We start from the raw sequence: 19,700 nt of genomic DNA, 5'->3' as shown, positions 1-19,700 counted from the left end.
CTGAGATGGGAAGATCCATTGAGCCCCGGAGGTGGATGAGGCTGCAGTAAGCCGAGATTGTGCCTTTGCACTCCAGCCTGGGCAAGAGAGCGAGACTCTGTCTCAAAAAAATAAAAATAAAAAAAGCTACAGAGAGAACTGCCATATGACCCAGCAATCCTACTCCTACGTATATACCTGAAAGAATTGAAAATGGACTCGGACAGATACTTGTACACTGAAAAGATAAAATTTAAGCATTGCAACACCATTCACAATAGCCAGAAGGCAGAAACAACCCAAATGTCCAATGACAGATGAATTGATAAAATAGAATATCATTCAGTCATAAAAAGAAATAAAGTTCTGATAGGTGCTAAAATGTGGAGGAACCTTAAAAACATTATGCTAAGTGAAATAAGCCAGACTCAAATAGATAAATACTATATGGTTCTGCTGATGTATCTAGACTAGGCAAAGTCGTAGAGGCAGAAAGTAGATTAGAGGTGGCCAGGAGTTGGAGGAGGGGTAAATGGGGAGTTATTGCCTAATGGGTACAGAGTTTCTGTTTGGCATGATGAAAAATTTCTGGAAATAGTGGTGATGGTTGCACAACATTGTGAATATAATTAATGCCACTGAATTGTACACTTAAAAATGGTTAAAATGGCAAATTTTACGTCCTATATATTTTACAATTTAAAAAAAAAAAAAAAGGCCCCTTGTTTACCAGAGATTTAAAAGAGCAGAAAAAAAAAAAGACCAGAAGAGATAGTGGGAGGAGCACGTCTTTGGCAGGAGTCACTGGGTTTGGATTCTGCCCTGCTGCTGGGTCACCTCAGAAACGTATGGGGTGCCCTCATGGGCGAAGCCTGGTCCCCTCTTTTGATGTGAGAGTCCAATAAGATGATGAGTGTGGGCTCTCTCCTGGGTCATGGGGGTTGCTCAGGGAATGCCTTCCCATCCCCTTTAATTTCATCTTTTCCAGTGTAAAAGATCGTTCTACCTGGTAGAAAAGACAGAACACAGTTAACTTGGCGATTTTGCCCAAATCATCATCAGTTACCTTGCTCATGTTTTGCCATCCTCCTCTAGGTGGTGGCCCAGCCCCTGTCTGTCCTCTCATTCCCCCTCTCTTTGGTGTTTTTGCCCTAACTCAGGGCTTATCGGGACCCCCACTTCCTTGGCATTGGTGCCTGTCCTTGGTCACATGCTTCCTCTTCTTTGTCTGGGTTTACTGTGGGTTCTTTCTGAAATCTGAGCTCTGCTAATGAGAAGCCATCTGAACACCCAGCCATGCTTATATACACCCACGTGGTGGAGTATCGTAAACTCATAACAGAAAGGGTCAGGGAAGTGTTTGAAATACCTGGACGAATGTTGGATAGTGATCATGAGAGAGTGGAATATATGATTGCATAGACATTACAAGTTCAACTTTTTAAAAAACACAAACAGAATTGTTGGTTGGCTTGTTTTGTTCAACCTGAGCACATCAGAGTCCACGCCCTTTGTAGCCGCTGGTCTGAGCCGCCCTCTCCTTCCCCTCCAAGGTTCACTACCACCTGTGGTCAGATCCACCTTTTTCACAGCCACCCAGGGAGATTTCTTGATGCCTGAGCCTCTCTCCTGGCAGGTTGAAAGAAGCTCAGGGTTCGGACACTGTGAGGCTGTCCTGGATCCTCCAGAGACCCAGGCCCCTGCCACACCCAGGTTGCCGCCCCCTAGTTTATCAGTTACTCCCACCCCATGACTGTCCTCATCAGATCTTTGGCTCAGAGCCAGTGCATGTGCCCCCAAAGGTGAGCGAGCCAGAGTCTGATGGAGCTCTAGTTTGCTGAGAAGCTCAGCTTCCCACGGGCCGGAAGGAGTCCTGGCAGATCCCTGGAGGCAGGTGCAGTGGGAGGAGAGACTGACTGGGGCCAGGCTGGCCACCTCACTGAGGTCCGGAAGGAGAGCTGGTCATCAGGTAGGAACGGCCCCAGGCCAAACCCAGAGCCTGGCCTCAGGAAATGAGGTGGCCTGTTTCTGCCCTCCTGCTGCTGCTAATAATTAACCCAGGGACGGCTGCCTGTGAGGCTGGAAGGGCCTTTAGACATCATGTGACACACTCCAGTCCAGGCCTTTTGCAAAAGTGGGAGGAAGTCATTTACTACATTTCCTCAATTCTGAAAGGCGCGTTGGCCACACTTTAATGCTTCTGAAATCACCATGACCTTCACAGTCACAGGGTACTTTAGATGTAGTTTCTTTAAAATAACTTTGCTGAAACCCCTGTTACATCAGGTGTGTCATCTTAGAGCAGAGGAAATATGGTGATAAATACCGTGATCATTACTCAAGTTTCTTTTTTTTTTTTTTTTTTTTTTTTTTTGAGACGGAGTCTCGCTGTGTCGCCCAGGCTGGAGTGCAGTGGCCAGATCTCAGCTCACTGCAAGCTCTGCCTCCCAGGTTTTTACGCCATTCTCCTGCCTCAGCCTCCCGAGTAGCCGGGACTACAGGCGCCCGCCACCTCGCCCGGCTAGTTTTTTGTATTTTTTAGTAGAGACGGGGTTTCACCTTGTTAGCCAGGATGGTCTCGAACTCCTGACCTCGTGATCCGGGCGCGGTGGCTCAAGCCTGTAATCCCAGCACTTTTTTTTTTTTTTTGAGACGGAGTCTCGGTCTGTCGCCCAGGCTGGAGTGCAGTGGCCGGATCTCAGCTCACTGCAAGCTCCGCCTCCCGGGTTCACGCCATTCTCCTGCCTCAGCCTCCCGAGTAGCTGGGACTACAGGCGCCCGCCGCCTCGCCCAGCTAGTTTTTTGTATTTTTTAGTAGAGACGGGGTTTCACTGGGTTAGCCAGGATGGTCTCGATCTCCTGACCTCGTGATCCGCCGGTCTCGGCCTCCCAAAGTGCTGGGATTACAGGCTTGAGCCACCGCGCCCGGCCCATTACTCAAGTTTCTAATGTTGTAGAGTTAATTAGGGGGAAAGAAGGTTTTCTGGGCCATTTCCCTTGTAAGAGGAAATTTACCAACATGCGAGCCTCAGGGAGTGTTTGTCAAGATTATCTCAAAAGGGTAAGAGTATACCTTATTTAGTAAGTTACAGAGACAATGGTGATTAAGTGTGGGGCTCCCTTTACCACCTCCAGTGAATCACCTGTAATTCGCCTCCCTCCCAGTCATGTGGATCAGTGGACTCAGAGTGGGTGGTGTGTGATGCCCCCACCTGAGCTTGGGCTCATCACCCTGTTTGGAGTCTGCCTGTGCGTGGTTCTCTGAGTCGAGTCTCCCAATCTGTAAAATGGTAACAGCAATGCTACCTTCCAGGCCCAGTCAAAACCTGACACCCCTCAGTCAGGAGTGAGGGGTGTAAAAATACTTGGAAATCACTGAAGCCCCGTAGCACAGGAAGCCCAGAAACAGGAAAGGGAATGGCCCAGGGACTGAGAAACAAGACGGGTGGAAAGGGCAAGAATGCATAGGCGGTGTTCACAGAGCTGATGTTGAGTGGCTGTGGCGGGCCAGGCCCTGTGATGCGTTAAGAATGAAATCCCTGCTCCCTACAGTTATTTACAGAGGAGGAAACCGAGACAAAACATTAATTTGTTTAGGTTCGTGTCCACTTGGGAGTGGCAGAGCAGAGACTAGAACCCAGGTCTGGCTATTCCTTCAAACCTCCAATGGACTCTGGCCTGGCGAAACCCCTCCTGTCCCAGAGCATTCCCAAGTAAAAATGTTCCTGGTTCAGTCACGGACCACTCTTGAAATCAGTGAGTGAGTTGTCTTTATCTCTATTCCCAGCTCACAGCACATGAAAAGGCCTCAGTACAGATAAATGCAACAACAGCAGCAATGACATGTATTATTTCCTTTTTTCTTTACCTTTTATTTTTTAGTAGCAATTATATATTCCTTTACTTTTTACTGTTTATTTTTAAGATATACAACTTATTTTGATAAACGTATACATTTAATTCAGTTGTTCCTAAATACTGTTATTCTGGCATTTTGGCATGCCTTTTAGAAGTCTTTTTTAAGATTTTCCTTTCATTAATTTGCTGACCCATTTTATCAGGGTACAAAGCCCTGGAAATCTGAATAGGCTGCATAAAAATATTTTATGGTTTTTAGAGGCACAGTGGCAACCAGCAAGGTTACTGAACCTAATATAACCTGAGATGGCCCCCTGGATTAAAACCTTACAGGCAGAGGATTTTAAAGCTGGAAAAAGCTTTAGAGGGCTCTAACCTGGGAAACAGAGCCAGAGAAAAGTGAGTTAGTGACTTCATGAGTCACCTGGCTGATCAGAGACAAATATGATGCTTCGTGGGGGTGAGTGGAAAGTATTTTTCTCTGTTTCCTTGAGATAAAATTATGGCGAGAGACACTGGTGGTGAGGATTGGGTTTCTCTGGCTGGACTGCCACTGGCTTCAGACTCCTTGGCGGGAACAGAGGCTGGCAGGATGGTCTGGTTGTGAGATTCCAGCTTCTTGGCTGGGATGCACTGCGATTAGCACATCTCAAACCTTTCAAAGTGACTTTAGCTGTTTTCTTTTCTGAGGGCTTCTGCTGCTTTTGGCTGTAAAGGGGTGGGGGCCAGAGCCTAAGATAGAAATATAGTGGACTGACACCCAAATGGGCGTGTCTGTGCCTAAGGGCAAATATTAACACAGTATTTTTGTAAGGTTTATGCAACTTGATTCTTGTCCCTGTGGAGTAAATGTATTCCATCCCGATTTCCAGTCTGGGGCCTAGTGGAACTACTCGGAGGGAAAATGAAATGAGATCAGTAGCTTAATTTTAGATAGAAACAGCTAAATGTAAAACATATTCCATTGTCTGTTTTTTGACCTTTTCATATTTTTGCTTGTTATAGTCCCTCATCTTCTGTCATGGTTTGATGGGCCATTTCTGTTTTTTCCAAGAATGAGGTATTCATTTAGAATTATTTCTGATGAGAAAAAATACATGTTGGGAAATTCAGTTTTGAACAGTACCACATTGAGGCTTACATGTACAGAAATTTAACCTTGGAAGTGTTGAAACAGAAGTCCTGAAAGCCCAGAGTTCATCTGTCCCACTCTCTCCACTGTCAGTCTGCCCTCTGAGGCCTTCTCACCAAGGGTCTCATCCAGCTTCTCTGCTTGATTACCTCTAGTGATGAGGAGCTCCCTCTCTTACAGGGCACTTCCTTCCATATTTGTGCAGGTTTAACTGTTGAAAAGCTTCTTCTCTTGAAGAGAAATGTGTTTCTTTCATCATCTACCCATTGAACCTTTGGGACCTAAAAAAGTCAGTCTAATGATAGTAGCTAGGTGCCAGTTAATTTGCATACATATTATCTCCAGTGAGTGATTAAAACAACCTTAGGGATATCCTTTGTCTTTTATAGATAGGGAAACTGAGTCTCAGGGTGAGCAGTCTCTCTAAAGTTAATCTCTCAGCGAGTGATTAAGCTGAGGTCCCCCCATAGCTGCCTGATTCTGATGCTGGTAACTTTCCCACAGCCTTACATTATACTCTAATTCCACTTCTGTGTGACAGCCCCTTGAATTTTTGAAGTACCTAATCTTATCCTCCCTGAGATTTCCCTAAGATTTCAGTTATTCCTCAGGAACGCCTGCTAAATCAGTTTCTGTGGAGTTCCCATAGTGTGCGTGCATTTTCCCCTCCCAACCTTTGCACATGGGGTATGCAGCGTCTGGAATGCTGCAGCTTCTCCCTGGCCGGTTACCCCTTACCCTGCAAGACTCCCCATGAAATTTTTGTGAACCCATCCCGACACCCATCCCACCCCGGTGGGTCCGGAGCCCTCCTCGTGTTCCTCCAGCACCCTGGGCCTTCATCTCCCCTAGAACTTGATACTGTCCACTCCCTGGCCTGGTGCAGAGACGGCGCAGGGTAAATGAATATTGAGAGAGTAAATGATGCGGAACTCCTTTTTGCCAAAGTAGCAACCAAATAGGCTAAAAGTAATTGTAAACAAGATTGACAAGCCCGTGAAATCGTAGTCAGTTGCAGGTTGCTTGGAGGCTGTCAGGGGGACAACTTGTCTGGGTAAGTCCTGATGTCATTTTCCTCAGCATGACTTGGTTAAAACCCGCCATTGACTGGCGTTTGCCCTGTTTTTCTCCCAGGAGGCAGGTTTGCTGGCTCTTAGGTGTCTGGGTTCACCAAGGTGGCACGCAGTGGGGAAAGGTTACCAGTCACCGTTCAGTGACTACTTGGGCAAAACCAAATCTCATTTCTTTGCAACCCACCCAAGACATCCATATGGGTACCGAGAAGCAACTCAGAGAGAGTTGAATCCTGTGGAATTTGGGGGTGTGCTGTTTGACACTGCGCCATAATCAGATTTCTTAAAACTCCTTAAAAAAAAAAAAAAGAAAAAAAGAACTTCTAACACAATCTAACTTAAAAAAAAAAAAAAAAAAAAGACTCGGGAAGACGGTGTTGTAATTGAGGAGAGAGTGGTCGCCTGTGGAGGGGAGTGTTTGGAAGAGGACGTGAGGGACTCCTGCCGGGGTCCTGGGGAGCACTATATTTAGCATTTGTACTTTTTCTCTCTGTGATACTTCAAGAAAAAGGTTTCTCTTTAAATTGAATGGCTTCATTTAATATACTCAGCATGAATTTTCTGCCGGCTTTGAGGCAAACTTTGTGTTTTAGTTACTAGCTTCTCATCACAACACTGAAAACCCAGCTCATGGCACTTAAGAGATTGGTTTCTCTTTATAGCAACATTACCTCTTTCCCGAAACTGCCTGCGGCTCCCGCTGCATTCTTTATCTTGCCCTTCAGGGAGCTTAAAACTACTACTTCTTACCCTGCCAGGATCAAGTATAACTTTTTTATTTTGTTAGTTTTGCAAGTGTCATGGTGTCAAACCTATAAATAAAACCTATAAATAAACCCCAACTCCATAATAAGAAAACTATTTGACATTTTGAAGTTGTATGAAAAGAAGGCCAGTAATTACAGATCTCAGTTTGGAGACAACGGGTCCTACAAATGACTCCACCCGGGCTTCCCAGAGGCTTCAGTCAGAGAGCCACTCCCCGAACAAATTACAGGATCTGTGGAACAAATGATTTGATCCCCAAATTGTACTTTTGGAGTATCAGGATTGACAACTGCAAGATGATTTGACGGAGTATTGTGCTGTATTATTAAAGTGACCTGTGTGAGTGTGTCTCCCTTGTGCTAGAGAAAAATCTGAAGACTCGAATATTAAATATGTTCATAAATAATTTTTAAATAGGTATTAACACTTTAATAAATACCCATATTTTTTAAAAGTTTTGTTCACCAGCACTGGCATTGTCAACTGTGTTATTCATTAGCAGGCTTTATGCTTTAAAAATGTTATTTAAAAATTAATTGTGGCCGGGCGCGGTGGCTCAAGCCTGTAATCCCAGCACTTTGGGAGGCCGAGACGGGTGGATCACGAGGCCAGGAGCTCGAGACCATCCTGGCTAACACAGTGAAACCCTGTCTCTACTAAAAAAAATACAAAAAACTAGCCGGGCGAGGTGGCGGGCGCCTGTAGTCCCAGCTACTCGGGAGGCTGAGGCAGGAGAATGGCGTAAACCCGGGAGGCGGAGCTTGCAGTGAGCTGAGATCCGGCCACTGTACTCCAGCCCGGGCGACAGAGTGAGACTCCGTCTCAAAAATAAATAAATAAATAAAAATTAAAATTAATTGTTTGGTATATAGGTTCAGGATAAATTTGTTTATTGGCTTTAACATTGAATTAGCCATATGAAATACACCTCCCTGAATAAGGACGTTTGTTTTTCTAGTTTAGCAAGTATTCAGTCATGATTATGTTTACATTAAAACCTAATTTAAAAAATAAGTTAGTGTATTTATCTTTGTATTGTTATGTAGTATTGTACTTTGGAAAATGTAAAAGCTAAGAAAGGCTAAAAATGGCAGAAGGTAGTGTTGATCAATTTATGAAATTATAGAGTTATGAGGAAAAAGATTAAATTCCAGGTACCAGTTGTACAGTAATTTTGTTATCAACTGTACTTGTTTTAAAACTAATAAAGGGAAATGTATAGGAAAGTGTTTTCTAAGATATTTGGGCATTTCACAAATGAAAACTGAAATCACTAATTTTTAATTAGTTGGGCTGAATTTCATTAAGAACACTCACAAAAAATAAAAATGGTGAAAACAGAAAATATTAAATAACATTTTTAAAAAGAACATTTTCAAAGCCTAATAAACAGCACAAAATGCATGAATCTTGTTTTCTTTCGTTGCTGCCACTTTAAGAAAATGCTGGTTGACTCTCACGGGTTTCTGAGGAAGGGTGTGTGCATTGTGTGGCCTTTTATAATTTGGACAAATTGTTAAGGATTGGTGTTGGTGAATGATGTGGACTCATCTGAGTGAACAAGCCAAGACATCTGGTTATGTAATATCAAGTGATACAATCCTTTTTGAATGATGGCAGTTTTCTTGTTGCTTTCTTCTCTATTTAGACAACAGTACTAATCCCAGCACTGACATATAGACTGGAAAATCTGTTACTTCATCAGCAGTGATTTAGGAAGCACTCTCCCAGACTGAGTGATGGGACAGCTGCCAAGCTATGGAAACTCTATTTAGCTCTGGGAGGTGACTTGTAATATAGACAGTAAAACTGACATAAGGATGCCCACCTAACCAAGACCCTGGCTATAAGCATAGACAGGCAGAACCAAAAGGAACTCTGAAGATGTCTGGTGGAAGATTTTCCACTGTGTGGCTCTCAGACCAGCTGCACCGTTGTCATGAGGGTCAGGGGGTATTTATTTAAAATGCAACTTCAAGCTGGGTGTGTTGGTATACATCTGTAGTCCCAGCTCCTTAGGAGGCCTGAGGCAGGAGGATTGCTTGAGCCCAGGAGTTTGAGGCCAGCCTGGGCAACATAATGAGACCCTGTCTCTTTTTGTTAAAAAAAAAAAAGTGATTTCCATATGACAAGTAAAACAAGGCATGATCCTGATTTGGGTTTTAGTATGGATTGGATATTAGATAAGTGCTCATCATGTTAAATTTCTTCAGTGTGATAATTGTACTGTGGTTATGAAATGCCCTTGTTTTGGGGAGATACATGCTAAAATATTTCGAGATAAAGGGGCATGATCTCTACAGCAAGTCGTTCAGAGAAAAGCATGGTGTGTCTGTGTGTGTATACAAATGAGAGAGATGGGAAATAAAGTGTATGTGGGCCGGGCACGATGGCTTATGCCTGTAATCCCAGCACTTTGGGAGGCCAACGCAGGCAAATCACCTGAGGTCAGGAGTTCAAGGCCAACCTAGGCCAACATGGGGAAACCCTGTCTCTATTAAAAATACAAAAATTAGCCGGGTGTGGTGGCGCATGCCTGTAGCCCCAGCTACTTGGGAGGCTGAGGCACAAGAATTGCTTGAACCCAGGAGGCGGAGGTTGCAGTGAGCTAAGATTGCGCCATCCAGCCTGGGCAAGAGTGAGACTCCATCTGAAAAAAAAAAAAAATGTTAACAATTGAATCCAGGGCAAAAGGGTTATACAGGAGTTATGTTTTTCTTGCAACTTTTCTGTAAGTTCAGAAAATTATTTTATGTTTTAAAATGCAGTTTCCTGGGCCCTTACTGAACCAAAATCTCTGTGGATGGTAACCAAGAATCTGCATTTTTAACAAGTCCCCAGATTATTCTTGTGTACACTAGTTTAAAGTCACTAGTTAAAAATAAAGCATCATTTCAGTCACTTTTTTTTAGTAGCTTGATCAGTGAGCAGACATTCTTAGTTTGAGCTCATCTTAGTGCTTAATAAGTGATAAATAAATCCCCACCGAAGTGTTTGTAAATTTTTTTTTTTTTGACGAGGTCTCGCTCTCTTGCCCAGGCTGCAGAGCAGTGATGCGATCATAGCTCCCTGAAGCCTTGACTTCCTGGGCTCAAGCGATTCTCCCACCTCAGCCTCCCAAATAGCTAGGACTACAGGCAGGTGCCACCACACGCAGCTAGTTTGTTTGTTTGTTTGTTTGTTTGTTTGTTTTTGTTTTTGGTAGATATGATGGTCTCACTAGTAAATTTTATCTTTAGAAGGGAATACCCCACTTACTTCAGAGGAGTTTAAGGAACAGTTAGGCCTGACTTTAAAACAGACTGGAATGAGAAGCTGTCCTCTTTGAGGTACCGACAGCAATAGGAAAGCGTGGTTTCTGTTTTCCTAAAGGCGTGAGCAATGCGAGTGATTGTTGCTTGCTGGGGCCGTGGTTGACCCCACAAAGAACTCGTTACCACATAATGCAACCCAGCATCTGTGTGTCTACAGTGACAAGGAAGAGAGAACAACCCTGGCACTATATTCGCTGCTAAATGAATGAAGCATGTGTCTGCAATACGTTAAATATTGGCATTTGATGAGAAGCACACTTAATTTGATGAGTCATTGTCTAGGGTGGCTGATAGTGCATGTACTTTTCTGTGCTAGAAATGCCCTTCTTCAGATCAGTCATCTGTTGGGGTTCAGAAATAGATAAAAGGGGGAAAAAAGGTAGAGGGAAGAAGGCGCTTTCCTGAGTTCATAGGGAAGAAGAATTTGGGAAAGGGGATTGAGCTACAGAAAAGTCTTCTGTACTGCAAAAAGGATTTTTGAAATAAGCTGAAATGTAAGCGATAAGCGAGAAAGGGCAGAGCTGTCCCTGTTTCCCTTGAAGAATGCCAGCGTAGGAAGTGGCATGTCTTCCTCTGATCGCCACTAGGTGGTGGCATTGGGCTAGGCCAGCTTGATGATGTAGGTTGATTCCTGTAGACCCATGATTCATTTATGCAGGTTACTTACAAATTGGTATTTAAAAATCAAGACTGTTTTCTTATTCTTCTCCTCCTGTTTTTCAACTGAACTCATATTCTTCAATTAGAGACCTAAGTCCCTTACTTTAAAAAATAAGAATATGGAATACTTTGGCATTTATTTATTCAAGAGTCTCACTCTGTCACTCAGGCTGGAGTGCAATGGTGCGATCTTGGCTCGCGGCAATCTCTGCTTCCCAGGTTCGAGCAATTCTCCTGATTCAGACTCCCAAGTAGCTGAGATTATAGGCGTTCACCACTACACTCAGCTAATTTTGTATTTTTAGTAGAGACAGGGTTTCACCTTGGCCAGGCTGGTCTCGAACTCCTGACGTCAGGTGATCTGCCCACCTGGGCCTCCCAAAGTATTGGGATTACAGGCGTGAGCCACTGCACCGGCCTCTCTATTTAAAATTCTAATAGTGGAGTTGGGTTTGCTCTGTCATTTGCATGTGTTCCTCTCCCTTCTTTCTGTCTATGGTTCATTGGCTTATGAAGGAACAATTTCCCAGATCCGAATGTAGACAGACCTTTAGGAAATAAAGCGGTGGCATTACCTTTTCGTTGTCTCAGGCTTCAGGGCAGCCAGGGAGAGGCCCTAGTAGCAGGCCTGTTACCCAACCCTGACTCCCAGAGCTCTGGTGTCTCACGTGCCCAGGGCGTGGCAATTTATGCCAGCATGCTCTTGCTTCTGGTTCCCTTGAGTTTGTAGAGCAGCTCAAAGGTATATTACGTATCTATCACCACCACCTTTTAAATCTAGCAAGCTGTCTTTATTAAAGTGAATACATAAAACTTTAAGAAATAGAACATTCATATATCTGTAAGTTGTTTGAAATCAGGATTGCCCTACAAAATCTGGAATCTGTAGACAGCACCCAATGGCATTAGAAGCTTAACCTTAATAAAATGCCTTTCATTGAGTGCCTGGTGTGTGTCCCACATGTGCTAGGCACTTTCCATGTGCCACTCTAACTCTCATGGTCTTTATTGTGCCCCTACTGTTTGCAAAGTGAGGTGTTGCCTCTTTCTGTATTTTCCAAGTATAATCTTTGATTAAAAACTGTATTCACAGTAGAGCTTTGATTGCTGTTGTTTAAAACATTCTAAAGCTATAATGGATTTGTAAACTCATGCAAAAAACAGGCTTGGCTTCCTTATTATAAAATGCATCAGCAGCAGCTGTAATCATTTGTGGTCAGAGAGGCCAGCTTGTTCCTGGTTGGGTTGTGGCTTTGTTTAGAATTAAGAGGCTTATAAAGGAAGCCATAGAAACCCTGAGTTCCCCAATTGCTGTAGTACAGGAAACAGGGCAGTTAGTCAGCATCCATTGTCCTGACCAGATTGTTTAAGATGTAATTTCAAGACAATCTGAAAATACCACATGGCTCAATTATTTGGTTATTCAACATCAGACTCATTCTTACCAAGGTTTGCTTTAGGAACCATTGTAGGAAGATTTCTGCAGCTTTCATAAAATACCTATTTATGACATTGTCATTAGGTTTCAAGCCCTTTATGTAACAATCAGAGATGGATGTGAGAAAGGGAAGTCTGTCTCCCCTGGGTTGCTGGTGGGCTTTATTTTGTCAGCTGGCTGTGTGACTGTGCTGGACAGCATCATTGCTAACCATGGTGAAATGAATAAGCCCAGCGGCACCCACGCCAGCACGAGCTATGAGCAGCTGCTCAGGTGAAGTTTGGAAATCAGTGTCCACCATTGGAGCATCAGCCCATGTGACTTTCATTTGGAGGCACCTGTTTCAAGTCTTAGTTTTTTCTGCCTGGGGTCATTGTGTGACTCTCTCTGTTTTAGCTGTTCCACAGAACAACTGCCCACCTCTTTTCATACACAGTGAATTCAACCACGCAGTGCATGGCTTAGATTCTGCAGAGCCTGTATTCTAAGGCCATCCATTCAAAACACACCTTGAGGTTCCCTGGAAACCCACTCCTCTAGTCCTCGTCTCCCTGGCTGTTACTTTGAGGGCTTCCCAAAGGGAATGTGATCCTGTGCCACACCTGAGGATGCTGAATCACCCCTGGGGGTGCGGGGACAGGCAGTTTTTAAAAGCTCCCCAGGTGATTCTGATGTGCACCTCCCACTAAAACCAACTTGTAATGGTTCTATTGTGTCTTTTGGAAAAAAAGAAAAAGTAACCCACCTGAGATTCTTAGACAAGAACTAAAAAATAAAATTGACATTTTAAAGTCGATGTGGTTAAAGCATTATGGAACACATTTGTTGTCTTTTGATAACTTTTTGTATTACTCAGAAAATGCATCCCTGCTTCTGATGACATTTTCCTTGGAAAGGGCAAGGCGGAGGTGGTGGGGTGGGTGGAATTTTATAAGTGACTGAATAAGTTCCTTTGCACTGCTGGTCCCAGGAAGTTTTTTTTAATTAGTATTTGAGACTCCCTATCCTTATCTAAGGAAGAGAGGTTTGCTTGGCGCTTCTTAAATATAATGATAAGAGACCAAGTGCTTCTCTTCCTGGATGTGCTTTCTGCACAGTGTTCATCGTTGTGGTTTCTCTTTCTGCACCTAACTGGTGCTCCCTGTCATTCTCTGAAGCTTGTTTCTTGGTCCTCCAAGAAACAATCTGCTTTGGCCACATCCTTCTGAGACCTGAGTCACTACTCCTTGCTACTGACTCCCAAATCTTTTCTCTGGCCCCACCCTGACATTAGGTGCTACTTTTCCAATTACCCGTGACTTGCGTCTGCCAGAATGGACCTTGGCCACAGCAGCTTGGTCATCACCTGGGAGACAAGATGCAGACTCTTGGGTCCTATCAAGACCTACTTGAATCAGAGTCTGCATTTTAACAAGATCCCCAAGCACTCTGTACGCACACTGCAGTGTGAGAAGCAGTGGTCTATGGGACACCAGTTTCCCCACTCCTCTGCATTTCTTCTTTCTTTTCTTTTCTTGTTTGCTTGCTTTTTTTTTTTTTTTTTTTAAGAGATAGTCTTGCTGTGTTGCCCAGGCGGGAATCTAACAGCCCTCCCACCTTGGCCTCCAGAGTACCTGGGACTACAGGTGCGTGCTACCGTACCAGGCTCCCCCTCTACATTCTACTTAGACCCTACCCCATCCTTCTCTGTCAAGGTTGTCTGTCCTCTTCTACTGCTATACAGTCTTGTTGTACTGCAGTACTGCTATATAGTCTGCTATATAGACTACAAATTTTGGCTTCATTTTCTATTTCATTCTTCCTTCCATTCGTTCGAATGTTTACTAACTGCCTACCAGACCTAGATTTGGAGGTGCACTGAGCAAAAACAGACCTAGCCTTGTGGGGCTTGACATCTAGTAGGAGAAACAGATATTAAATACACATCATCAGTTATAAGTGTGAAATGAGGATAAGCATTAGCGAGTGCACTCTGTCACACAAATCTGTGACTGGTTAGGGAGACCAGGGAAGGCTTCCTGGAGGAAGTGATGCTTGTGCTGAGCACTGACGATGAACTGGAGTTAATCAAATGAAGAGGAACAGGAAGAGCTTTGCAAGCAGGAGGAATAGCATATGCAGAGACCCAGTTCATCAGAGAAAATTTGCGGAGAATTAGTAAAAAGAACGTTAACTTACTCTCAGGCCCTTCATCTTTATTTGCTCTTCCACCCAACACTGTCAGATTTATATCTTCACCATTCCCTGAGCCAATTTGATTTGTAGAATTGCTTCACGTATTCTTTTCTTTTTTTTTTTTTTTTTTTTTGAGACAGAGTTTTTTGCTCTTTTTGCCCAGGGAGTGCAATGGCGAGATCTCAGCCCACTGCAGCCTCCGCCTCCTGGGTTCAAGTGATTCTCCTGCCTCAGCCTCCAGAGTAGCTGGGATTACCGGCGCAGGGCGCCAGGCCTGGCTAATTTTGTATGTTTAGTAGAGATGAGATTTCACCATGTTGGCCAGGCTGGTCTCAAACTCCTGACCTCAGGAGATCCGTCTGCTTCGGCCTCCCAAAGTGCTGGGATTACAGGTACATGCCACCATGCCTGGCTAATTTTGTGTTTTTAGTACAGACAGGGTTTCATCATGTTGGCCAGGCTGATCTCGAACTCCTGACCTCAGGTGATCCGCCCTCTCCGGCCTCCCAAAGTGCTGGGATTATAGGCGTGAGCCACTGTGCTCGGCTTCTTCATGTATTCTTTGTAGCGGCCTAGAACCTCCCACCTACGTGATCTCTGTGATATAGTCATGTCCTCAGTTGCACACCTTTCCAGTCTTTTCGCCTACCTCTCCACCATTGAAATCACCAGTTAAACCAGTTTCCTTACTGTTCCCTAATACCATGGTCAGATTTTGAATGCCCTCTAATTCCCTCTTCATAAATATTATACTCTTTTCAAAAAAGGAAACTTGTTATTAAAACATACGTATGGAAAAGTACACAAATCATAAATGTAGAGCTTGGTAAATTTTCACAAAGTGAGTATACCAGTGTCATTAGCACCCATATCACAAAATAGAATATTAAAAGCATCCCAGAAAACCCATCTCTGCCTTCCCCTCACTACACACAAAGGTAACCATTATCCTTTCTTCTATCAGCATTGATTAGTTTTGCCTGGTTGTAAACTTTATATAAATGGAATCATGCAGCAGATAATCTGTTGTGTCTCATGTCTTTTGCTCAACGTTAAAGCAATTGATTCACATTTTACATGTAATGGTAGTTCGTTTATTTATTTTGCTTTATAGTAGTATATGGTATGACTGTACCACAGTTTATCCATTCTACATTTGATAGATGGGGTCTTTTCCAGTTTAGGACTACTATGAAGATTCTTTTTTGTTGTTGTTATAAATTATTATTTTATTAGATACATATTTTGGTCCAAATCTTTGAATTGTCATGACTTACAAAAAAAATTTTTTTTAACTTATAGGTTCTGAGTACATGTGCAGGTTTGTTATATAGGTAAATTGAGTGTCTTGGGGATTTGGTGTACAGATTATTTTGTCAACTGCATCATAAACGTAGTACCCGATAGGTAGTTTTGCGATCCTCACCCTCCTCCCACACTTCACCCTCGCATAGGCCCTGGTAGCTATTGCTCCCTTCTTTGTGTCCATATGTTCTCAAAGTTTAGCTCCCACAAGATGCTTTCATGTCTTTTAGTGAGTGAATATACATTTTTCTGCTGGGAATGTGCCCATGACTGAAATTGTTCTATCACAATAAATGCATATGTTGAGCTTTAGTAGATACTGTTCTGCAGTTTTCCATTGTACAGTGGTTGCACTGAGTTATGCTTTCACCAGCAGCATGTGAGAGTTCTGGTTGCTCCACACCCTCCGTGGTTTTGCCAGTCTTGAATCGTAGGGGTTCTCTGGTGGGTGTGTGGGACTATTGCTTTGTGGGTTTAATTTGCATTTCTTTGACAGCTATGTGGTTGAGTACCTGTTTTTGTTTTCTTCCTATTTTCTACAGGGCTTTCTGTTACTTCCTCTCACTATGTCAGCGGGAGCACTTCATGTATTCTTTGCAGATGTATATATTGCGAGTGTCTCCTCCCACTCTGTCGGTTGCCTTTTTGCTGCCCCTAAATGGTGTCCTTCAATGAATAGAGATCCTTAGTTTTAATATCAGTTTATCAATAAGTCTTTTCATGTTTGAAATCATTTATACCATGTTTAGTACTGTAAAACCTTAGAGGTAGAACACAAATATATAAAATTGTGAAACATAGATAAAAACTTAAAAGCCTGGGAAATATAAATTAGAAGACTCAGACCAGGGAGGTAATAAGACATGCAAATAAGCCACATAATTCTATGAACGTATAATTTAGCAATACATTTTGCTTAGAGCACCTTAGAAGTCAAAACTCAATTGGAAACATGATCTGCTATGTAGTTCTCGTTATCTGTGAGTCCCTCAGACAGTATTGATGGGATAGGATCTGACAGGTATCTGCACTCACAGGTAACTGGCAATTCGCATATCAAAGCACTAATGGGTATATCTTATGTTACAGGTTATTCAGCGATAGTTATGACCTCCCGGTTACGTGCGTTGGGTGGAAGAATTAATAATATACGCACCTCGGAATTACCCAAAGAGAAAACTCGATCAGAAGTCATCTGCAGCATCTACTTTTTAGATGGCGTGGTACAGACCTTTAAAGTTACTGTAAGTTCTCTACTTTTTTTTACTTTTCCTGAATTAATGCTCCTAACAAATAGTTTTCATCTCTTGGCTTACAAAATGAAGAAAAAAATATTTTAAAATGAAAGCTTGAGATCTCAGAACTTGTATGTTGAGATTGCACTGGAAATACTTAAAAATGTTGTCCCCCAGCTGGGCACGGTGGCTCACACCTGTAATCCCAGCATTTTGGGAGGCCGAGGCAGGCGGATTACAAGATCAGGAAATCGAGACCATCCTGGCTAACATGGTAAAACCCCGTCTCTACTAAAAATATACAAAAAATTAGCCAGGCGTGGTGATGGGCGCCTGTAGTCCCAGCTACTCGGGAGGCTGAGGCAGGAGAATGGCGTGAACCCGCGAAGCGGAGCTTGCAGTGAGCCGAGATCACACCACTGCACTCCAGCCTGGGCGACAGAGCCAGACTCCGTCTCAAAAAAAAAAAAAAAAAGTTGCCCCCATTTCACCTCTGCCCTGAGAGTCTTCCCCTCGTTTCTGTGTGACGTGAACTGTTTGATGCTCATACGTTGGTGCTTCTGGGAAGTCCTCATCCACTTTCTGAAGGTGACTGGTTTGGGAAGTGGATGAGGACTCCATGAAAGCACCAACATCTGGAAGCATCATGGCACCCTATATGTGCTTCATTAGAGCCCATGTCAGGTTGCATTTTTTCAGATAGTGATTAGGGTTTATGTTGCCCATGAAACTGAGCTCCTTGAGAACAGGAAAGAGTAGAAAGGGTGTTGTTTCCCCTCTGCCTGGCACAAGGCTGGGCACACAGCAGGTGCTCGTTAAATGTGTGAGTGAGTGGGCTGTGAAACAATCAGCCTCACAGATGGCAGGGCTTGGGGAGGTCCTGGCTCATCCCACTTAAAGCCTGTGGCAGAGCCAGCACCAGAAACGAGGTCTCCAGTCTCCCAGGCCAGCCACAGGAAGATCCTGGGACTGTGGCTGCCTATGGTGCCCTCCCACTCCAGTCACCACCCAGCCCGTGACCTTTGCCAGTCTCTTCCATCCTCTGGCCAGTCCTAAAGGAGTTAGTCCCAACCTTGAACTGGCTGCTAGGATCTGCCCCCACCTGTAAAGTTCAGTGTGCAAGGAAAGGCATCAGAAGAGAAGACAGGATGAGAGAACAATTGAGGGAACAATAAAAGGCCACAGGAATGCAAAGGGTAACAAAAACGGATCCCTGGGTCTTCTGCACACCCCATACAAGTTTGCCCACTGCCGATCCCAGGTGATCATGGACCCTGATGCAAGCAGGAGGAGAAGGCAGTTTGTGTGGAGTTTAGTGGGTGCTATATCTCCTTTTCAGCAGGGATGGGGCAGTGGCCCAGTGCCTTGGCTGCAGACGTCCCCCTGTCAGTGCAGAAGACTCAGGTGGATGACCAAGGACATGGAAGTTTGGACCCTTCGCCTGGCAGAGAGTGGAAATGGGCAGTAGAGATGGATGTTTCCCAGCCTTCTGCCCTACTCTTCCACCCACTTCCGCAAACACCCAGGCCTGCAGCTATTCCCCAGTGTCAGGGCATCTTCTTTTTTTGTAGGTGGGAAACGTTGTTGTAACAAGTGAAGCTTTCAGCAAGGAAATTCAGTTGTCTAGTTAGACGTCTCCAAAGTCTAGTTACGGGGGCTACAACATATACCTGTGACCTATTTCTTCAGAAGCCAGTTTGGAGGAAAACATCCTCTCAGGAGGATTGTTCAAAAGAATATTCTGCGATACTGGAAATGTTCTGTGTCTGCACTAACCCACAGGGAAGCCCCCTAGCCACATGTGGCAATTGAACATTTGAAATATACCTGAAGAACTAATTTTTTTTTTTTTTTTTTCCTGAAACAAGATCTTTCTCTGTCACCCAGGCTGGAGAGCAGTGGTGTGATCCTGGCTCACTGCAGTATCAACCTCCTGGGCTCAAGCGATCCTCCCACTTCAGCCTCCGAAGCATCTGGGACTACAGGCACACGCCACTATACCCATCTAATTTTTTAGTTTTTTGTAGGTCTCACTAACTTATCCAGACTGGTCTCCAGTTCCTGAGCTCAGGCGACCCCCCCACTTCAGCTTCCTGAACTGCTGGGATTGTAAAGCATGAGCTAGCAGGCCCGGCTTCAATTTTTTATTTTCTCTTAATTAAAATGGAAGCAGTCTTTAGTAGTTCATAGTCCCCACTTTGGATTGCTCAGCTTTGGTGAACATTTCTTAAAGTGTGTCAGAAGCTCCTATGATGTGTGTTAAAGATGTCAATCCCTTGTCCTGCCTGGGTGTTTTGAAACTTGCTCTCTGTGGGGTGGGGCCTGAGAATCTGCGTTGTACTTTCTCCCTGAGTTGTCTCGATGTGCCGTGCAGTTGGAGAACCACCGATTTAGGAGTCTGTTGGCAAGGTTGTAAATATTTCCCTTAAAAAGCAACTACTTTGGTTCTGCAGAACCTTGTCTTATATCTGATCTCCTTTTAACATAATCTTTCATAGAATTTTGTGATTACACAAACTTCATGAAGGTCACAAATGTCTCTTCCAGATGCTGTACACTAATAGTTTAGTATGTGTCTGGCTTCTTTGTTAAAATGTGTGTTTGTCTGTCTTGGAGCTGTTCTTTAACCATATATCCTATTCCTGACAAGAACATGAGTGTTTGTTAGTATGTAACTCATGTATTCATTCAGCACATGTTTATTGAGCACTTACTATGGGCCAAGCTTTGTTCTGGTGCAAAAAATAGCAACAGTGCACAAAA

The 19,700-nt window shown here is 43.8% G+C and overlaps 1 protein-coding gene across 6 annotated transcripts in view; it reads left to right on the top strand.

Annotated features, from left to right (window-relative positions):
- Positions 1 to 19,700, top strand: part of LOC105481051 (protein tyrosine phosphatase non-receptor type 3) — a 124,719-nt gene that overhangs the window by 18,793 nt on the left and 86,226 nt on the right. For all 6 annotated transcript variants that reach the window (XM_071078135.1, XM_011740302.3, XM_071078136.1 and 3 more), the window contains exon 2: positions 16,792 to 16,946. In XM_071078135.1, the coding sequence (XP_070934236.1) occupies positions 16,809 to 16,946 (138 nt within the window). In that variant the 5' untranslated portion in view covers positions 16,792 to 16,808. The remainder of the gene's footprint in view (positions 1 to 16,791; positions 16,947 to 19,700) is intronic.

The sequence above is a fragment of the Macaca nemestrina genome, chromosome 14 (assembly GCF_043159975.1).
Source record: "Macaca nemestrina isolate mMacNem1 chromosome 14, mMacNem.hap1, whole genome shotgun sequence".
NCBI classification, from domain to species: Eukaryota; Metazoa; Chordata; class Mammalia; order Primates; family Cercopithecidae; genus Macaca; species Macaca nemestrina.
Note: the sequence above shows the minus strand (reverse complement) of the source record. Positions and strands in the feature narration are given on the sequence as shown.